Here is a 16440-nt window from a genome sequence, read left to right on the forward strand (position 1 = left end):
TTGTTTTGCTTAAGATTTCAAAATGGTGTGGCATATTGTTTGCTCCCTAGTATTGGGTAGTATTTTTGCAAGCAAAATAAAATAGGAAAAATGATTTGTGCCTTTCCAAAAATGTTTGGAAATAAAAGATGGATGCTTTTGAGCCAAAACTGGATCACTTGTCTCCTTGGTGGTATTATATACCGGGGGATAGTTAATTTATGCCATGGTGATACCCAAAGAGGCAATTGCTCATTTGGTGAGCTCTCATGCCTTTATTAGGTGAATAAATTGAGTTTTCTAAATTAAAACTCTTAAGTTGTTTTGTAGTATCTATAAGTCCTTAGTATGTTAGCCCTTGGTTGAGTTGTTAGTTTCTGATTGTTGCATGTTTGTTTAGTTGGTTCAATATGGTGATTGTGTTCCCTTTTATTTTCCGACGTTAGATGCGAACAATTTGCTGAGAAGAAGAAGAAGTGGAATCGGACGAGGATTTTATTTATATTGACGGGATTCTTATATTGATGAAGTTGAAGAAGTCCAGGGACAAATAAGCCAGGCAAGCCATCTTTTGATCTCGATATGATGTCTCTTTGGATGTCATCTTGTGCTATCAATAGCATCATGGTTCTATGTGTGATGATCTCCATGTTGTTGTCATCTATGCTTGGATGCAAGCATGGTACCTCTAGTAGTTTTATCTTGTCAAGGTCTTGGTAATTGGTTGGGTGTATGGTGTTATGGCCATTGCTACCCAACTTGTTTTCTATATTTTAGCTTGATCATGTTCCACCCTAGGACAAGAATCATGCTACACCACCTTCTAGTGTAGAAGTATCAATACCATGATCTTGGTGTATTCTCAAGTTGTGATGAGTATGCCTAATTCCCTAAATGGTGTTGGTGTTGGTCAATTATCATCCCTATCTATTGATTGGGTTAGCACCACAAAATCTGAAAATATTTTCCCCTCTTTTGTTGTCAACATACATGCTTACCTTAAGCAAGTATGATTATTTTGATTCCACCATACCCACTACTTATTGGCATGATGACTACATCACGGCCATATGGTGTCTTAGATCCATCATGAAACTTTAGGTTGGGAACCCCTCAAGGTTTACCTTGTTGTAAAAGTTTTGAGAAAACCTTGGGTAAGCCGACCTTACCCGAGTGTATGGTTTATAAAAGAAAGGATCTTGGAAAAGATGGTGGGAAAGAGGAATGTGTGTGACTTGGGGTTCTGAGAAAAACGACACATGGTTCTCTGTATTCGCCCGGAACAATTAACTAGCGCAACCACACTATCCAAAGTGGGCACGGGCTTAGTCTGTAGTTTGTTGAAATTGACTTGAGACACCTTCACAACTCTCTAGGAGGGTCACGATGACCTCCGACACCGGGTTGCGCTGCGAAGGAGGCAATACACTCGCATTAACTTGCAGCCCGGACGATCATCGAGGGTCTTCTATCATGGCGCCGGAGATACGCTCAAAAGGAGGTATCGTCGCCGGGTGTGCGGAAGGGGTAAGCCCAGCGAGGAAGGACTCATGACAAGGGAGACAGGCGAAAGGCTATGACTGATTATCCGAGACTCGCATACTTTAGTATGACGAACCGGGGATGATCTCGGCGGATTTATCGGTTCTTGTGGGGAAAGTGCGCACACTCTGCAGAGTTAAATCTATTCGAATAGCCGCGTCCGCGGTCATGGACGGTTGGGATGGCCGTTGCCGAGCTGTGTTGAGTTTTGGTTTTGAAAATGATTTCCAAAGGAAATGTGTGTTGAAAGTACCGGAAGGGTACGGGAAAGATGTTGTGCCGACCATGTGGAGATGGTCGAGGAAAATGTAACAAAAGTGGGTGACCCTTCCTAGTGTTTCATGTAGAGGAACTCTTCTTCAATAAAGATATAGAGATGTCATAGTGTATCCTTGGAAGTATCCTCTTCAATAAAGATGTAGAGATGTCATAGGACCACCATAGTGTCCGCATCACTTGAGATGCCGGTATGCTATATCCACAAGAGAAACTGATTCTCTTTCACATGCTGTATCCACCAGAGAAACTATTCTTCCTCTCTTGTCTTCTTTAGTTAGAATTGTTATCACCTTCTTGATGGTTTGCGAGTACAATTCAAATGTACTCACGGCTTTGTCCCTGGCTATTTACTTGGCCAGACTTGAAGGAGTTTGACAGATGAAGAAGGAGTTGGCGACGTCTATGCGGAGCTAGGAACGTCTTCCAGTCGGCTGCTCGTAGGGTTATGGCAAGATGACTCTGGGTACTGCACTTTCTTGAAGTGATGATGCTACTCGATGTTTAGTTAGGCCTTCGAGGCTATTATGTAAGTATGGGTCATGTGACCATGTTGTAATTTCTTTTTCCGCTTTGTAATGGATGGTGTAATTTGATATCAGTTCGGTTATGTGTTCACGACGCACTGATCATGGGATCGTGAACTGTATACATAACAGGGAATTTCGGACAGCTAGTCCGGGGTCCCCACAAAGCATGTGCCTTTATTGCATTGCATCTTGTTGCTTTGCATAGTTGAATATTTAGAGGAAACTCCACTAGGCTTTGAATGCCAATATATGCAATGAAAGTCAAGATCATTCACACATGCATATATTATGGGGGAGTTTGCTCTATATATTCAACTTATTTGTTACTTAAATTCCTTATATAAACCCTCTCAAAGAGATTGTCATCAATTACCAAAATGGGGGAGATTGAAAGTGCATGGAGCCTCCATGTGTGGTTTTGGTAATTAATGACAATCCCTATGGACTAATGTTTGCATTGAGTTATATTTGTAGGAGTTGTCCATAGGCAATTCTTGAACCATATGTTGGCTTCAAGGTTGCAATAAGAAGAAATTGATGAAGGATATCAAGTGTCAAGTATGTCTTGAAGATGAAGATGTAGTGAGCCCTCAAGTTACTTCAAGACATCAACATGATGAAGAATGAAGAAATGTAGTGCAAGTTCAAGATGAGCCAACTCGAAGAGTTCATAAGCTTGAAGCTTGCCATGGAGAAATGATGTGCAAGTTCAAGATGAGCCATCTCGAAGAGATCCTTTGCTTGAGTCTTGCCATCCATATGGTGATCATGGATATGTGAAGATGCGCCGAAGAAGAAGCTCTCCCATGGTGGATTATGGGGGAGCAATCCACATGGTGGTCATGGTTATGCGAAGATGCGCCGAAGAAGAAGCTCTCCCATGGTGGTTTATGGGGGAGCAATCTACAAGACTTCGTCAAGCAAGCACAAGCAAGAAAGGCGTTCCATCTTGTTGAGGTCAAGATCGTCGTCATCAAGCTCAAGTGGAATGCGCAAGTATAAGGTTTGCTCTTGATAGGGTTTCTTTCTCACCGGTCTCATAGTGTAGTTGGAGACCGGTTTATAGTTTAGTTGCCGTACTATCAAGAGGGCTCTCGAGTGAGTAACTCGATCGTATCGTTCGGAGAGAGCTCAAACCTTTGCATCCTTGCATCATCTTTCTTGGTTGTCATTTGGACCTTATCCATGTGATGTTTTAGAGCTTGTGCTTATTCTCATGACAAGCTCTAGTTCATCGAAAACGGATTTCGCATAGATCACTTGTTGCGTTTTCGAGTTTGGTTCATCATCTTTCTTGGTTGTCATTTGGATCTTATCCATGTGATGATTTAGAGCTTGTGCTTATTCTCATGACAAGCTCTAGTTCATCAAGAATGGTTTTTGCACGGGCAACTTGTTGCATTTTCGAGATTGGAGGTTTTACCTGTATGTCTTTTTTAGATAGGTCAAACCTTTCATCATTTGTTTCTATCCTCCCTTGTTGGACTATGATGGTTTCCTGCATGATCTTGTAGAGCTTGTTCCTAGCTTCAAAACAAGCCCAAGATCATCAAAATCGGAGTCCGGATGCTAAAGTTATGCCCGTTTTAGTTTTGGTGTTTCTGCAGTTTACTTGGGCCGGATATTTCGGAAATATCCGGGCCGGATTATCCGGGCCGGATATTTCGGAAATATCCGGCCCCTGAAATCGGCTAAGGACCAGGGAATTGCTGCTCGGTATAGGGGCCGGACTTTTGGCCGGATTTTGACCAGGTTTTGTCCACGAGGCCGGATTATCCGGGGGCGGATTATCCGGCCCCAACTTAGGCCGGATTATCCGGCCCTCGAAAGCTCCGCAACGGCTCGATTTTCTTGGGGGGTATAAATACCCCCTTCTTCCTCCTTGGGCTGTTGCTTCTTCCACTCTCTCTCTCCTCCATTGTTGTTCTTGAGAAGCTTGCCCTATCTCTCTATCCCTCCATGATTCTTGCCCCATTTTGAGGGAAAAGAGAGAGGAGATCTAGATCCACACTTTGACCAAACCAAATCATCTCTTTGTGAGTGAATCTTTGGGATCTAGATCTTGGAGAATTTTGTGTTCTCCTCTTTGTTCTTCCTCTCTTATTCCCCCAATAGCTTTTGTAGCTTTGTTGGAATTTGAGAGAGAAGGACTTGAGCATCTTTGTGGTGTTCTTGCCATTGCATTTGGTGCATCGGTTTGAGTTCTCCACGGTGATTCGTGGAGGTGAAAGCAAGAAGGTTGTTACTCTTGGGTTCTTGGAACCCTAGACGGATTCTAGGCCTTTGTGGCGATTTGTTGGGAGCCTCCAATTAAGTTGTGGATGTGTGCCCCAATCTTTGTGTAAGGCCCGGTTTCCGCCTCGAAGGAAATCCCTTAGTGGAACCGTGACCTAGGCCTTTGTGGCGAGGGTCACCGGAGATCTAGGTGAGGCGCCTTCGTGGCGTTCGGTGTGTGGTGTGAGTACCGCATCTTGGGGTGAGGCCTTTGTGGCGTTGGTGTGCATCGAGCAACCACACCTCAAGGTGAGCCTCTTGTGGCGTTCGGGAGCACTAAGCAACCGCACCTCTCCACCGGAGATTAGCACTCGCAAGAGTGTGAACTCCGGGATAAATCATCGTCTCCCGCGTGCCTCGGTTATCTCTATACCCGAGCTCTTTACTTATGCACTTTACCTTGTGATAGCCATCGTGCTTGAAGTTATATATATCTTGCTATCACATACTTGCTTGTATTGCTTAGCATAAGTTGTTGGTGCACATAGGTGAACCATTGCTTAGAATAAGTTGTTGGTGCACATATATAGGTGAACAATAGTATAGGCTTTGGGCTTGACAAAGTAAACGCTAGTTTTATTCCGCATTTGTTAAGCCCATCTCGTAAAAGTTTTAAATCGCCTATTCACCCCCCCCCTCTAGGCGACATCCGTGTCCTTTCACTTTGTTTGGACCTTTCCTTTACGCAACAAATCTAATGTCCACGCATTTTTTCTAAATTTTCAACGCTATGTTTCTGTACACTTCTTTCTTCCCATCCCCTCAAAACGGAAAAGGCAACGTTCACTTCATAGTTTAAATGACATAGTCCGAACACCTTTACTTCACGCCTCGATGCCACCAAAATTTTGGGCCGAAACTCTTCATACAACCACTTTTTTACTTAATATTTGTCCCTCCACAGCAAACCAAACAAACACTCCATATTTTTCACTTTTTCTTTGCCATCCCAACTATGCGGACATACATGTTTTCGGTTGTCTTTGTTTTCCCAATATGTATACTACCTCCCCTAATAAACCATCTCCTCGCTCAATACGCTGCGTTCTTCTTGGATTTTAGTTACTGGTCATGTTACATTCGCTGAAAATATTTTTCCTTTTGCACTACGAACCAACAACACCACCCCGACACCTACCACCACCTCTAGCCAAAATAAATTTCCTTTTTATTTTTCTGATCCTGCCACGGCAACCGAATAGGCTGCAAACCCTGCTGCTGCAGCCCCCTCTGCCGCCTCCCCTGCGGCGGCAGCCGAAAACCACCAACCTCTGCCACGACAGCCCAACCCTCCCCAACCTCTGCTGTGTCTCCTGCCGCGACAGCCAACCGCTGCCCCAGCCCTGCCGCTGCCATGCAGGATGAATACAGTGCTCTTCTTGAAAACAACACTTGGCAGTTGGTTCCTCACCCTTCAAACACTAACATTGTTTCTGGAAAACGTGTCTTTCGTAAAAAAAAAATCTGATGGTACTCTCTCTCTCGTTACAAAGCTCGTTGGGTCTGTCGTGGTTATTCTCAACAACACGGCATTGCTTACGATGAAACCTTCTCTGATGTAGTTAAATCAAGTACCATTCGCACTATTCTTAGCATTGTTGTTTCCTCCTACTGGCCTATTCACCAATTAGATGCTAAAATTGCTTTTCTTCATGGTCCTCTTGACGAAACTGTTTACCATTAACAACCTCTAGGCTTTGAAGATAAGAATCATCCTGACCACGTTTGCCTTCTTCAGAAATCTCTTTATGGTTTAAAAGAAGCTTTCCAAGCTTGGTTTCAACAATTTTCTTCCTTTATTCAAACTATTAGTTTTACCCCTTCTCTTTTTGATACATCTCTCTTTACTTACACCCATAATAATGATATTTCTTATTTGCTTCTTTATGTTTATGATATTGTTCTTACTGCTTCCTCTCAACCTTTCTTAGATCACATTCTCTCTTCTTCGTTCTGAGTTTTCTATGACTGATCTTGGTCGTCTTCATCATTTTTTTGGGTATTGCAGTTCTTCGTGACTCTTCTAGACTTTTTCTTTCCCAACGGCAATATACTCTTGATCTTCTTTCTCGATCTGGTATGCAGGATTGCTAGCCTTCTCGCACTTCTGTTGATACTTCTTTTAAATGCTTTGTTGATGGTGAACCTTTTTCTGATGCTAATCTCTATCGTAGTCTTACTGGTGCTCTTCAATACCTCACTCTTACTCGTCCTCAAATTTCCTTTGATGTCCAACAAGCATGTCTCTACATGCATGATCCGCGTATTCCGATTATAATCATGTCAAACACATTCTTCGCTATCTTAAATGCACTCTTGACCATGGTGACATAGGCATCTCCAATGGGCCTGTCGAAGATGGTACCCGGGGTTTACTGAAGGCCCACAACCCGAAGGATAAGAATATTCGGAAGCCCAAGATACTATTAAGGAAAGCTAGAGTTGTAATAGGAGTCATTGTTTGTAATCTTGCGGGATGGGTTAGAAACCCTCCCGTTACTCGTGAAACTTGTGTATCACGAATCCCTCGGCTCCACCTCCTATATAAGGGGGAGTCGAGGGGCAAAAAAAGGATCGAATCATTGTTTCACAAACCCTAGTTTCGATATCGTCGAGTACTTTTCGGCTGTAGCCTCGGGGGCTACTCCCATCAGGAACGCTGTTCGCGTGCCTGATGAAATTATAAAAAGAAAAAGAGAGAAGAGAAAGAGACAAAAGTAAGAAGTGAGTATATTTCGAGTTATAGAAATAACTCTACATATACTCCCATCGGGAAGGCAATGTAAGTCATCCGTTGACTCAATAAAATGTGCTATTCCAACAGCCGAATAAGCACTCGACAATATATTCTCAGAACGCCAAAGTTGCGAATAATTTCTGAATGCCGCAAAACTTTGCGAAGGTAAGACCCCGAGATCCGTTCGGTGTGGCGTGGCGCTCGTCTCGACGTCGGTTTGCTACTTTTTCCGTATCACACGAGATACGAAGAAAAATCCTAACGAGACGCGTTAGGTACCCGATAAATATGACTCGGGACTCGACGGAATGGTAAGACCTTAAGCGGCACACAGCCGAAGTTTACACCAAGCATCCCGAGATCATGTCCGGGGACGTGATCTTGAAGTAGGTTTTGCGGATTGCCACTAGAGCAGTTAACTAGTACCTGATCCGTCGGATGAACTAGCCCCAACTACCCATTATCCCTGTACAATATAGAAATTACGTATGCAAAGATATGTGGTAAAGTTCAGAGTTATCGAATAAATATAAGCGTGGAGATTTTCCCCGACTCTGCGATGATTCAAGCAAAATCTCGGGGGCTACCGACATAGGCATCCCCAATGGGCCTGCCGAAGATGGTACCCGGAGGTTTATCAAGGCCCACAACCCGAAGGATAAGAAGATTCGGAAGCCCAAGATACTATTAAGGAAAACTAGAGTTGTAATAGGAGTCATTGTTTGTAATCTTGCGGGATGGGTTAGAAACCCTCCCGGACTCTGTAAACTTATGTATCACGAATCCCTCGGCTCCACCTCCTATATAAGGGGGAGTCGAGGGGCAAAGAAAGGATCGAATCATTGTTTCACAAACCTTAGTTTCGATATCGTCGAGTACTTTTCGGCTGAAACCTTCGAGATCTACTTGCCCTCTACATCTAACGAAACCCTAGTCTACTACTCGTAGGCATTGACAAGTTAATCCCTTGTCACATGGTCCTCACATCAATCACTCCTCCCCCACCTCTTTGACATCATACTCTGATGCAGACTAGGCTGATTATCCAGATACTCGTATGTCCACATTCGGATTTTATGTTTTCCTTGGTAACAACTTGATTTCTTAGTCCTCTAAAAGACAGGTTACGGTCTCCCGCTCGTCTGTTGAGGCTGAATACCATGATGTTTCACATGTTGTTGCTAAGACGGTTTGGCTTCGTCAGTTACTGTCAGAACTTCATCGTGCCATTGAGCAGGCTACTGTTTTTTTATTGTGACAACATCTCGACTATTTACATGTCTGGGAATCCGGTTCAACATCGGCGCACCAAGCATATCGAGATTGATATCCACTTTGTTCGCGAGAAGGTCGCCTTGGGGAATGTTCGGGTTCTTCATATTCCATTGACAGCTCAGTGTGTAGATATTTTCACCAAGGGGCTTGCTACTCAACCATTTACAGATATTCGATTCAGTGTCAACGTTGTTGAACCCCACGATTGATACTAATGGGGATTGTTAGAGTATATCTTTGGTTATAGTTTTGTGTAGTTTAAATTGTAATCCAAGTCCATCTCTATTAGGCTTCTTGGAGTCCAAGTTTTGTATCCTATATAAATAGCCCATTGAGGTCACAATCAATACAGTTAATATTCTGCAACTCTACACTGAGGACGATAGCTCATGCCATACTTCTTTAACAAAAGGGCATGTAAGGAATAGATGGTTCGCAAATTCAGCTGCCTGATCACATAGGTTACATCGATCTTGATGAGGCCAACCTCTTTTCTCTAGCCTAACAACAGTCCATAATCGATTCTGGAGCAGTAGCCAAAGGAAAAAAAAATTCCTTCAATATCGATGTCCCAAGCAGCAGCCATCAGAGGCTAAGGGATTCAACCACTAGAAACATGCAGAGTACGCAGAGGCAGCAGAGCAGGCTCTATCGGAGGTTTGCTTCCAGGATATTGAATCCTCATCGGACGAGAGAGTCACCGATTGCAAGGAGTTCCAGAGGGACGATAGAAAACTATTGATAAGCTCAGGTGAATTGATACGATGCAAGCCTTTCATCCACATACCATTGGCAAGACCATCTATCACCGTAAGGTTGTTCCTCCAGGCAAGCTTGAAGAGGGAGGGGAATTTGTACTGCAATGTCTCGCCATCATGCCATGGATCTTTCCAAAAGAGCGCCTTGGCACCATTTCCCAGCTTTAAATCAGTGCAAGCATGTAAGAGAAGCATGTCTTCAGAGCTCACAGGGAGCGGGAAGCCATGCCAAGGCTGATCAACATCAGTCCATTTCAAACCAGAACCATCAGAGCCATAAAGCCTTGCTAAACAAATTTAGATCCTTGATTCCTAGCCCGCCAAGGGACTTTTGTGCACATAGCTTCCAGTTCACCAAGCATTTGGCCCCAGCATCATTTTCTTCTCCACACCAAACGAAACTTCTTAGGATTTTATCAATCTTCTTAACAATCCACTTACGAGGATAAAAACAGTGAGGAAATACGTCATGGAGGAGGTGAGAGCAGAATTTACAAGAGCAAGTTTTACTTTCATGGACGAGAGCTTTGACTTGCTAGCAACCTTGTAAATGTATTTCTGGCACTCAACTTTTCTTGGTTTTCTGCAGCTAAGAGGCAGCCCTAGATATGTGCAAGGAAAGGGTGCCGATGGTGCAGCCAGAGTCATGAACCAGCTGAGCATGATCCAGCTGCTCAGAGCGAATGGGGAAGATGGTGTATGGATTCTTAAGGCTGTTATTAGGCAAGTATATAATTGATCATACAAATGGAAGTTACGGAATCAATATATAATAAGACGTGAGTTTTGATCCAAGTCAAATTTTTTGGGTTTGACAAGTTCAAAAAATATCAAAATATATGAATAGACCCGACCATCATGAAATATCATTTTGAAGTGTATTTATTATTTTAAACTTATATAGGGTTGGACTTCATAGCATAGCATGCTAACAAAAAAAATCACAACACATCCAGAATCCATAGTGAGAATTTTCGATTGGACTACTTCTGGGCGACCTTGTTGCCGCGTCTCTTCTCTAGAAGGGACCAACTTGCCAAGACATGCTTGAAACCTTGGCTCTCCACGACGGCGTCGGTTACTTCCGTCGACGACGATATGAACTCCAAGCAGGCGTTCTTGAGGTGCTCGCAGTGGTGCTGATTCGCCAGCACGTACGTCGTGGTGACGGTCTCCACGTCGATGCTTTTGCAGAGCCTGTCTTCGCACATGAGTTTCAGCCTGTTCATCCCGTAGCGATCAGCGGCGACCAACAGATGCTGCATCGCGGCGGAGCTGTGATCTTCTTCGCCGCCGTCGCCGCACGGGGGCAGCGAGCCCGTGTAGATAAAGTGAAGGAGCAACTCGAAGATGCCGGGCTCCACGTCCACGACCTCTACACTCCGCGTATCCTTCTCCATCATCGGGCCAAAGAGCATCGCTTGGAAGACGGGCGACCGTGCGGCGAGGATGGTCCTGTGCGCGTCGAACGCCCAGCCTCCCACGCGGAATGTGACGTCCACCTCTGTCCTGTCCCTGAGCGCGCGGGCGAGGTGCCCGGGAAGCTCCACAGGCGGAACCACAACGAGGTCTTTCCTGAGCTCCGTGCGCGGCGGTTTGATCACGGTGAGGACGCACCTGATCGTCAGGTAGCCGCCGCCATCGTCGAGGAGAGATGAGGAAGATGGTTCCAGCAGCCTAGATTTCTCGACGAACTTGGGGAATCCCCAATCGGGATGTACCCTAGAAAACTCATGCTCTTGACGGCCCTTGTCCGTTACTTGCACTTTGCCCTGTTTCTCCAGCATGGTAAAGGTGAACTTTGCCCGGACGTGATTCGCCTGGCCGAGGTAGCACAGGTAGACCGACGCGTTGCCAGCGTGGTGCTCCGTGGCTCCGTCCGGGTAGAACCGGATGCACCAGTCGTGGCCGCCGGCGCTGAAGTTGCTCGAGCTCACATACTTTCCGACGCCCATGCCTTCGAGCAGCGGGTAGCTGGCCACCTCGAAGTTGTGCGTCGCCGTGACGCTCCCCGTGATGCATCTCGAAGTGGTCTCCGGCAGTACCATGCTCTCGCCGTGATCGTTATCTGCGGAGGTCCAGTCGTGAGCCATGTCAATGATGACTCTCCTTCGCAAGTCAAGGGGTTATCTTACCATAACATGGTCGGCCTTTATTTTATCCCTGAATCGTTGGTGTAATTAACCTTCCATGCCCCAAGCCGTAGCCTTCCGTAATTGCGTAGCCTCGCTGTTCCCTTCGGCGATAGAGTTCTAATTTGCTAGGATTGCTTGGTCGCTTCCTGTAATACTCCTCATAGGAAAAGCCATAATCGCTGAAACATAATACAGGCTGCATTTTATTGGGTTTACTATGAAACTGCAGCTCCATGTGGAGGGTGAGCAGTGACCCGTGTACAACACCCGGATTTACTTGAAGTACAGTTCAACGAGCTTCTTCAAGGTCTGCGTCACGCTTGTGAATGGGTCGAATGCAACTGAGGACTTCAGCTTCAGGTCCGGGAACTGATTCGTCAGTGCCTCGTTCATCCCGGGCATTGACATCATCTGTGCAAGCTGTTCCGATGAGACTTCGCAATCCTGCGGTGTGTCCTTGATTTTGCTCGGATCATAGCCGAAGTTAGCAGCGTAGGACTTGTATTTCTCGATGAACTCTGGTCCAGGGTTAGGCGTTCTTGAGTATATCTGATTCAGTGGCAGAAATCTGAGTTAATTCTCATGATATTTTAGAACAGTAGTGCATCAGATAGTAAGATAATTTTACCAACATAAAGTATATTCTACATACTACCTAGTGTTCAGCTCTGTTAATAAACTCCTTTCGTTCAGTTAAAACATAACTCAACTATTCAAACAATTTGTTTGCAGATTATAACCATGCATGTGGAAGACGGCTAGCTATGAGGACTGTAGTCATTCCATACCTGAATAAAGCTTGCATCCTTAGCTCCAGACACAACAGCGTAATTGTCATAATCAGTTGCAATGACATCATAGGGCAACTTGGGTATGAACGGAAGTGTGGGAAAGCGGAGAAAGCATTTGCTGCGGATCATCTCCTCCCTCTCGAGGTCTGTCTCGGCACTAGCCATGTCCTCTTCAGACAGGCATTGCACCCTCCCCCGGATACCGGTGATGTATCCATCTGGTGAACCATGGACACAGAATGTCTCCACTTGGATTGCGCGCGACTTCTCATCAAATGTATACACTCCCTGCAGACAAGCAACTTTATGAAGTAATCCACCTTACGGTGGCAAAATCACATGACGCGAAAAAACATGTGGTTATCTTGCTTAGTAGGTATTCAGTTCGATGCAAAGATGCCAAATACAGTATGTTTTTCAGACATAATACAGACTATTCTGTCTTTCTAAACAACAAGAAAAAAAAAATCAGATTATTCAGTATGATGCTGCTCCCATTACAATACCTGAGTACAGTGGCAGTCTTCTTGTCCCTGCCCAGCGAACCCACGTTTCAGCGACGCTACCTCAAACCACCTACCCGAGTATCGAGCCGGGTCAAAGTTCTTGGCAGTCATGCCCTTCATCATCATCATCCCAGAGCCACCATCATCCGAAGGGCCGTCGAACTTCAGAGGAACGACACCCTTGTCCATGGCCGCCACCACTGCAACCTGGCACAGGCTCGGCTGGGCAAAGGTGTCTGCAGGAATAGCCTGGTCAACAAGGAGAGTGCATCTCTGAATATGGTAGCATAGGCAGCTTTGCTCTCGGAATTTTCTTTCCGGATCAGTGTACGTCCATCTGATGATGATAAGTTGATGTACATTGGTACCTGACTAGGTGGAGCGACGAGCACAAGAGAAGCAGCGAGGCATGACAGCAAGTGCTTGGATATCCCGTTGTTCCTCGGTGCCGCGTTCTCTTCCAGGGAGCATCTCAAATTCATGCGCGCGGCAGTGCCACATTTCCTCCTGCCAAGAAGAAGCATCGGAAAGGAAACATACAGGTTAATTAAGAACCGAAATCCTAGAGTCCGAGACCAATACGCAACATTTGCTGAATGTGGAGCTTGTGTCATTTACAGAACGTTGGCAACACCAACCCAACATCCCCAAACCCGGCCGAACCAGGACATGTTGCAGCAACTGCAATCGCACCCGGATCTAGCGCAGGGGATCAACAATTTTACGAAGAGAAATCAAGCATAATTAGTACGAATCCGCATTGCTGCTACCCATGGTCTGTACAGTAGTACCTGGAAGGTCGTGTGACAGGGGACGGGGAGAATGGGGAACCGAGCAGCGGCAGGGCCATGGCTCCGGGTGTCGTCGGCATCGGCTCCCCGGCAGTGTGGACGAGTGGAGACGTCTAGTTGGGATTCCCTCCCCGGTGGATCCCCCATGACCGTGACCATGATGTGGGTGGCTGTGGCGGCTTCCTCACAGGAGACGGTGACAAGCAGAGTCGCATCCGGTGCCACCCAATAGGCGCCCGCCACGTCCATAGCTGGCCCAGTTGGCCCATCAAGTGTTTTTTTCTCCAAGAAACCCAGTGGCCCATGAAGCTAGCTGGACTTCATCCATGGCTTCGGCGTGGCCTAGTTTCGTTCGGGATCTTCACTGGGCTTTAGGGAAAGCAAAGCCCTAGAAGTACACTTTGCCATGTCGTCTCTAATCTCACGAGGTCAGCCATGGCGTCGGCGGAGGAGACCCCGCCGCCGGCGACGGAAGCTACGGCTTCCTTCCGCCTCATCTCGTCTCGCTCTACGACGAGGCACCTTGTCCGATCCGATCCGTTGGGTAAGCGCATCCTCCTCCGACCCTTTTAATTTCTGGGTCTCGTTTGGTTTACCGACTCAATGGCGGTGGCCTGGAGGCGAGGAGGCTGCTCTAGCCTTCAGGTTCCTTAGGCTTTGCCAGTGTCAGCCTGCGGTTCCTCTGCCAGAATCCCAATATTGCGAGTGCGTCTGCTAGTTAACTGCCCTTCTCATCATTCTTATGGTAACAACACCGGAATGCCAACAACGCATGGTGTTTTAGAGTTTAGACTCCCGGTAGCATTTCCTACTGTTATTATTACACGGCACCATTCTGTCAAATCTCATAAGAATTGGGTCCAGTTACTGCTATAAGCTGCTGATTCACGGCACCTACTTTCACACACTCATTACGAGATACCAAGTCACCAGTGCGAATGCAACTTCTTCTAGGGACTAAAACATTTCCCTGTCATTTGTGCTCCCTGGAACAGTAAGGAGAAAATGCACCAAAAGGGATAAGCAACTGGAATTTGCATTCAGCTTCTGCTCGTTAATTGTGTGTTTATTACTTCTGTGGACCAAAACATTTCCGTGACATTTGTGCTCCGTGGAACAATAAAGGAGAAAAATGCACCAAAAGGGATAAGCAACCGAATTTGCATTCAGCTTCTGCTCGTTAATTGCGTGTTTATTACTTCTGCTCGCTCGTTGTGTTTTATGCATTTCTTGCGACGTTTCATCCATCAATCTCATAAGTTCACCTATCTTCTCAAAACACAAACTAACTAGCTTTTACATTCACATTTAAGAACCACGGCGGTTTTACAGTCTGTAAACAAACTTAGGCCTATCTGCTCTAAAAAATAACTTGGGCATTTTAGCCTTTCTGGAGAAAAGAATGTAGAGAATCCTCAACTTTTGCTTTAAAAAAAGTAGAGGAAACAAAAAAGCAAAGAGACCTGTGGTGTTATAGTAAGGTCATCAGCAAAGCTGGAAAGGGCCAGAAAAGGAACAAATGCTGCGCTATCCAGTGTACTGCACGTAAAGGTGATGGGTCTGAGCAATAATTCGCATCTTCTCAAGCACTCGGATAGAAACATGAGTATCACTCACTGTTGGCCTATTAGTTCAGCATCAGCTCACTGTTGCACCTTGCCTATCAGTTTATTTCCTCTTTGTGCACAAAAGGGCATATGCTACACCTACAAAAAGGGAGAAAGAATAGGTATGCATTGCTTCACCTCTGAAAGATAGAATATGTGTGCCATGAGATGCCTTGCCTCCCTCTCAACCATTGCTAGTTCCTGACTTTTCCTGCCTTGGAGTGTTTGCACCAAAATAGCATCACCAAAGCATCAGCTCACTGCTTGCATAAGAAAATGTATCAGCTCACTGTGCGGATATGGATAACCCCATTCCCGCTGGTCAAGGTCAATTTCAAGCAACCAACTAAGAGCATCTCCAGCCGTTGGGGCTCCCCAGGCCGAAATCCGGCGCTATTTAGCGCCGGATGGATGTATTTTTTGGCCTGGGGAGGCCCATTTTCCCAGCGGCGAGCCCAGGATGGATGAAAGTTTTTGACAAAATACGGCGAATTCGGACAAAACTAGGCGAAACTCATTCAAACATAAGCGAAATTTAGTGATATTTAACATATATAGGTGAGTTCGTACATATATAGGCCGAATTCGTACATATATTTGAATTCGGCGACAGGGAAACTTAATCTTAAACTAATAGCGGCCTTCTACATGCCGAAATGGCGGTAGAAGGCCGTGTAGTCGCCGCCGTCGTCGTCGTCGCTGGAGTTCCCGTCGTCCTCGGGCGGCGGCGCCTCGTACCATCGGCTAGAACCCTGGCCAGGGTCCCGGCGTTCCTTGTGAGACCAGTGCGGCGGCTTGGACGGCGAGTTGCCGCGCGGCGTTCCTTGCCGAGACCGGTGCGGCGGCTTGGACGGCGAGTTGCCGCGCGGCGGCAAGGTCCAGCAGCCGACGCTGCTGCTCCGCCTGGACCACTCTAGCGCGGCGTCGATGGGGAGGGTATTGTCGGCGGGCACCAGGTCGATGGGGAGGGTGTTGTCGGCGGGCACCAGGTCCTTCAGCGACCTGGCGATTGCCTCCTCCACCGCGGCGTCCTCCGCGCTCTTGGCCTCCTCCTCGGCGAGCTGGTTGGCGGCGGCGGTGGCGGCGATGGCGGCGGCCTCCTTTTTCACGGACTTCCTCTTCCGCCCGCGGGATGGAGAAGACGGCTGGTCGCGGATGACGAGGGCGCCGCTGCTGCGCTCTCGTGTCGGCGGTGGCGACGACGCCTCCTGCTTGACGTGGTTGTTGCCGGCGGAGGTG

The 16440-nt window shown here is 46.5% G+C and overlaps 1 protein-coding gene across 1 annotated transcript; it reads right to left on the reverse strand.

The window, feature by feature from the left end:
- Positions 1-10354: 10354 nt before the first annotated feature.
- LOC124670844 (chloroplastic lipocalin-like) lies at positions 10355-13692 on the reverse strand. Its single transcript, XM_047207315.1, has 6 exons — positions 13595-13692; positions 13172-13310; positions 12804-13052; positions 12295-12585; positions 11784-12055; positions 10355-11297 (listed from the first exon to the last, which is right to left on the reverse strand). The coding sequence occupies exons 1-6, from the start codon at positions 13672-13674 to the stop codon at positions 10355-10357; spliced, it is 1974 nt and encodes a 657-aa protein (XP_047063271.1). The 5' UTR covers positions 13675-13692.
- Between the last annotated feature and the right edge of the window lie 2748 nt (positions 13693-16440).

Source organism: Lolium rigidum, chromosome 7 (assembly GCF_022539505.1).
Source record: "Lolium rigidum isolate FL_2022 chromosome 7, APGP_CSIRO_Lrig_0.1, whole genome shotgun sequence".
NCBI classification, from domain to species: domain Eukaryota; kingdom Viridiplantae; phylum Streptophyta; class Magnoliopsida; order Poales; family Poaceae; genus Lolium; species Lolium rigidum.

Bases quoted from the DNA above. Each gene is read 5' to 3' on its own strand.
- LOC124670844 (XM_047207315.1), bottom strand. From the start codon at position 13,674: ATGCCGACGACACCCGGAGCCATGGCCCTGCCGCTGCTCGGTTCCCCA. The intron at 12,056-12,294 runs GTATGGAATGAC...CCACTGAATCAG, and splicing joins AGGATGCAAGCTTTATTCAG to ATATACTCAAGAACGCCTAA. The intron at 11,298-11,783 runs GTAAATCCGGGT...TGTGAGCTCGAG, and splicing joins CTCGTTGAACTGTACTTCAA to CAACTTCAGCGCCGGCGGCC.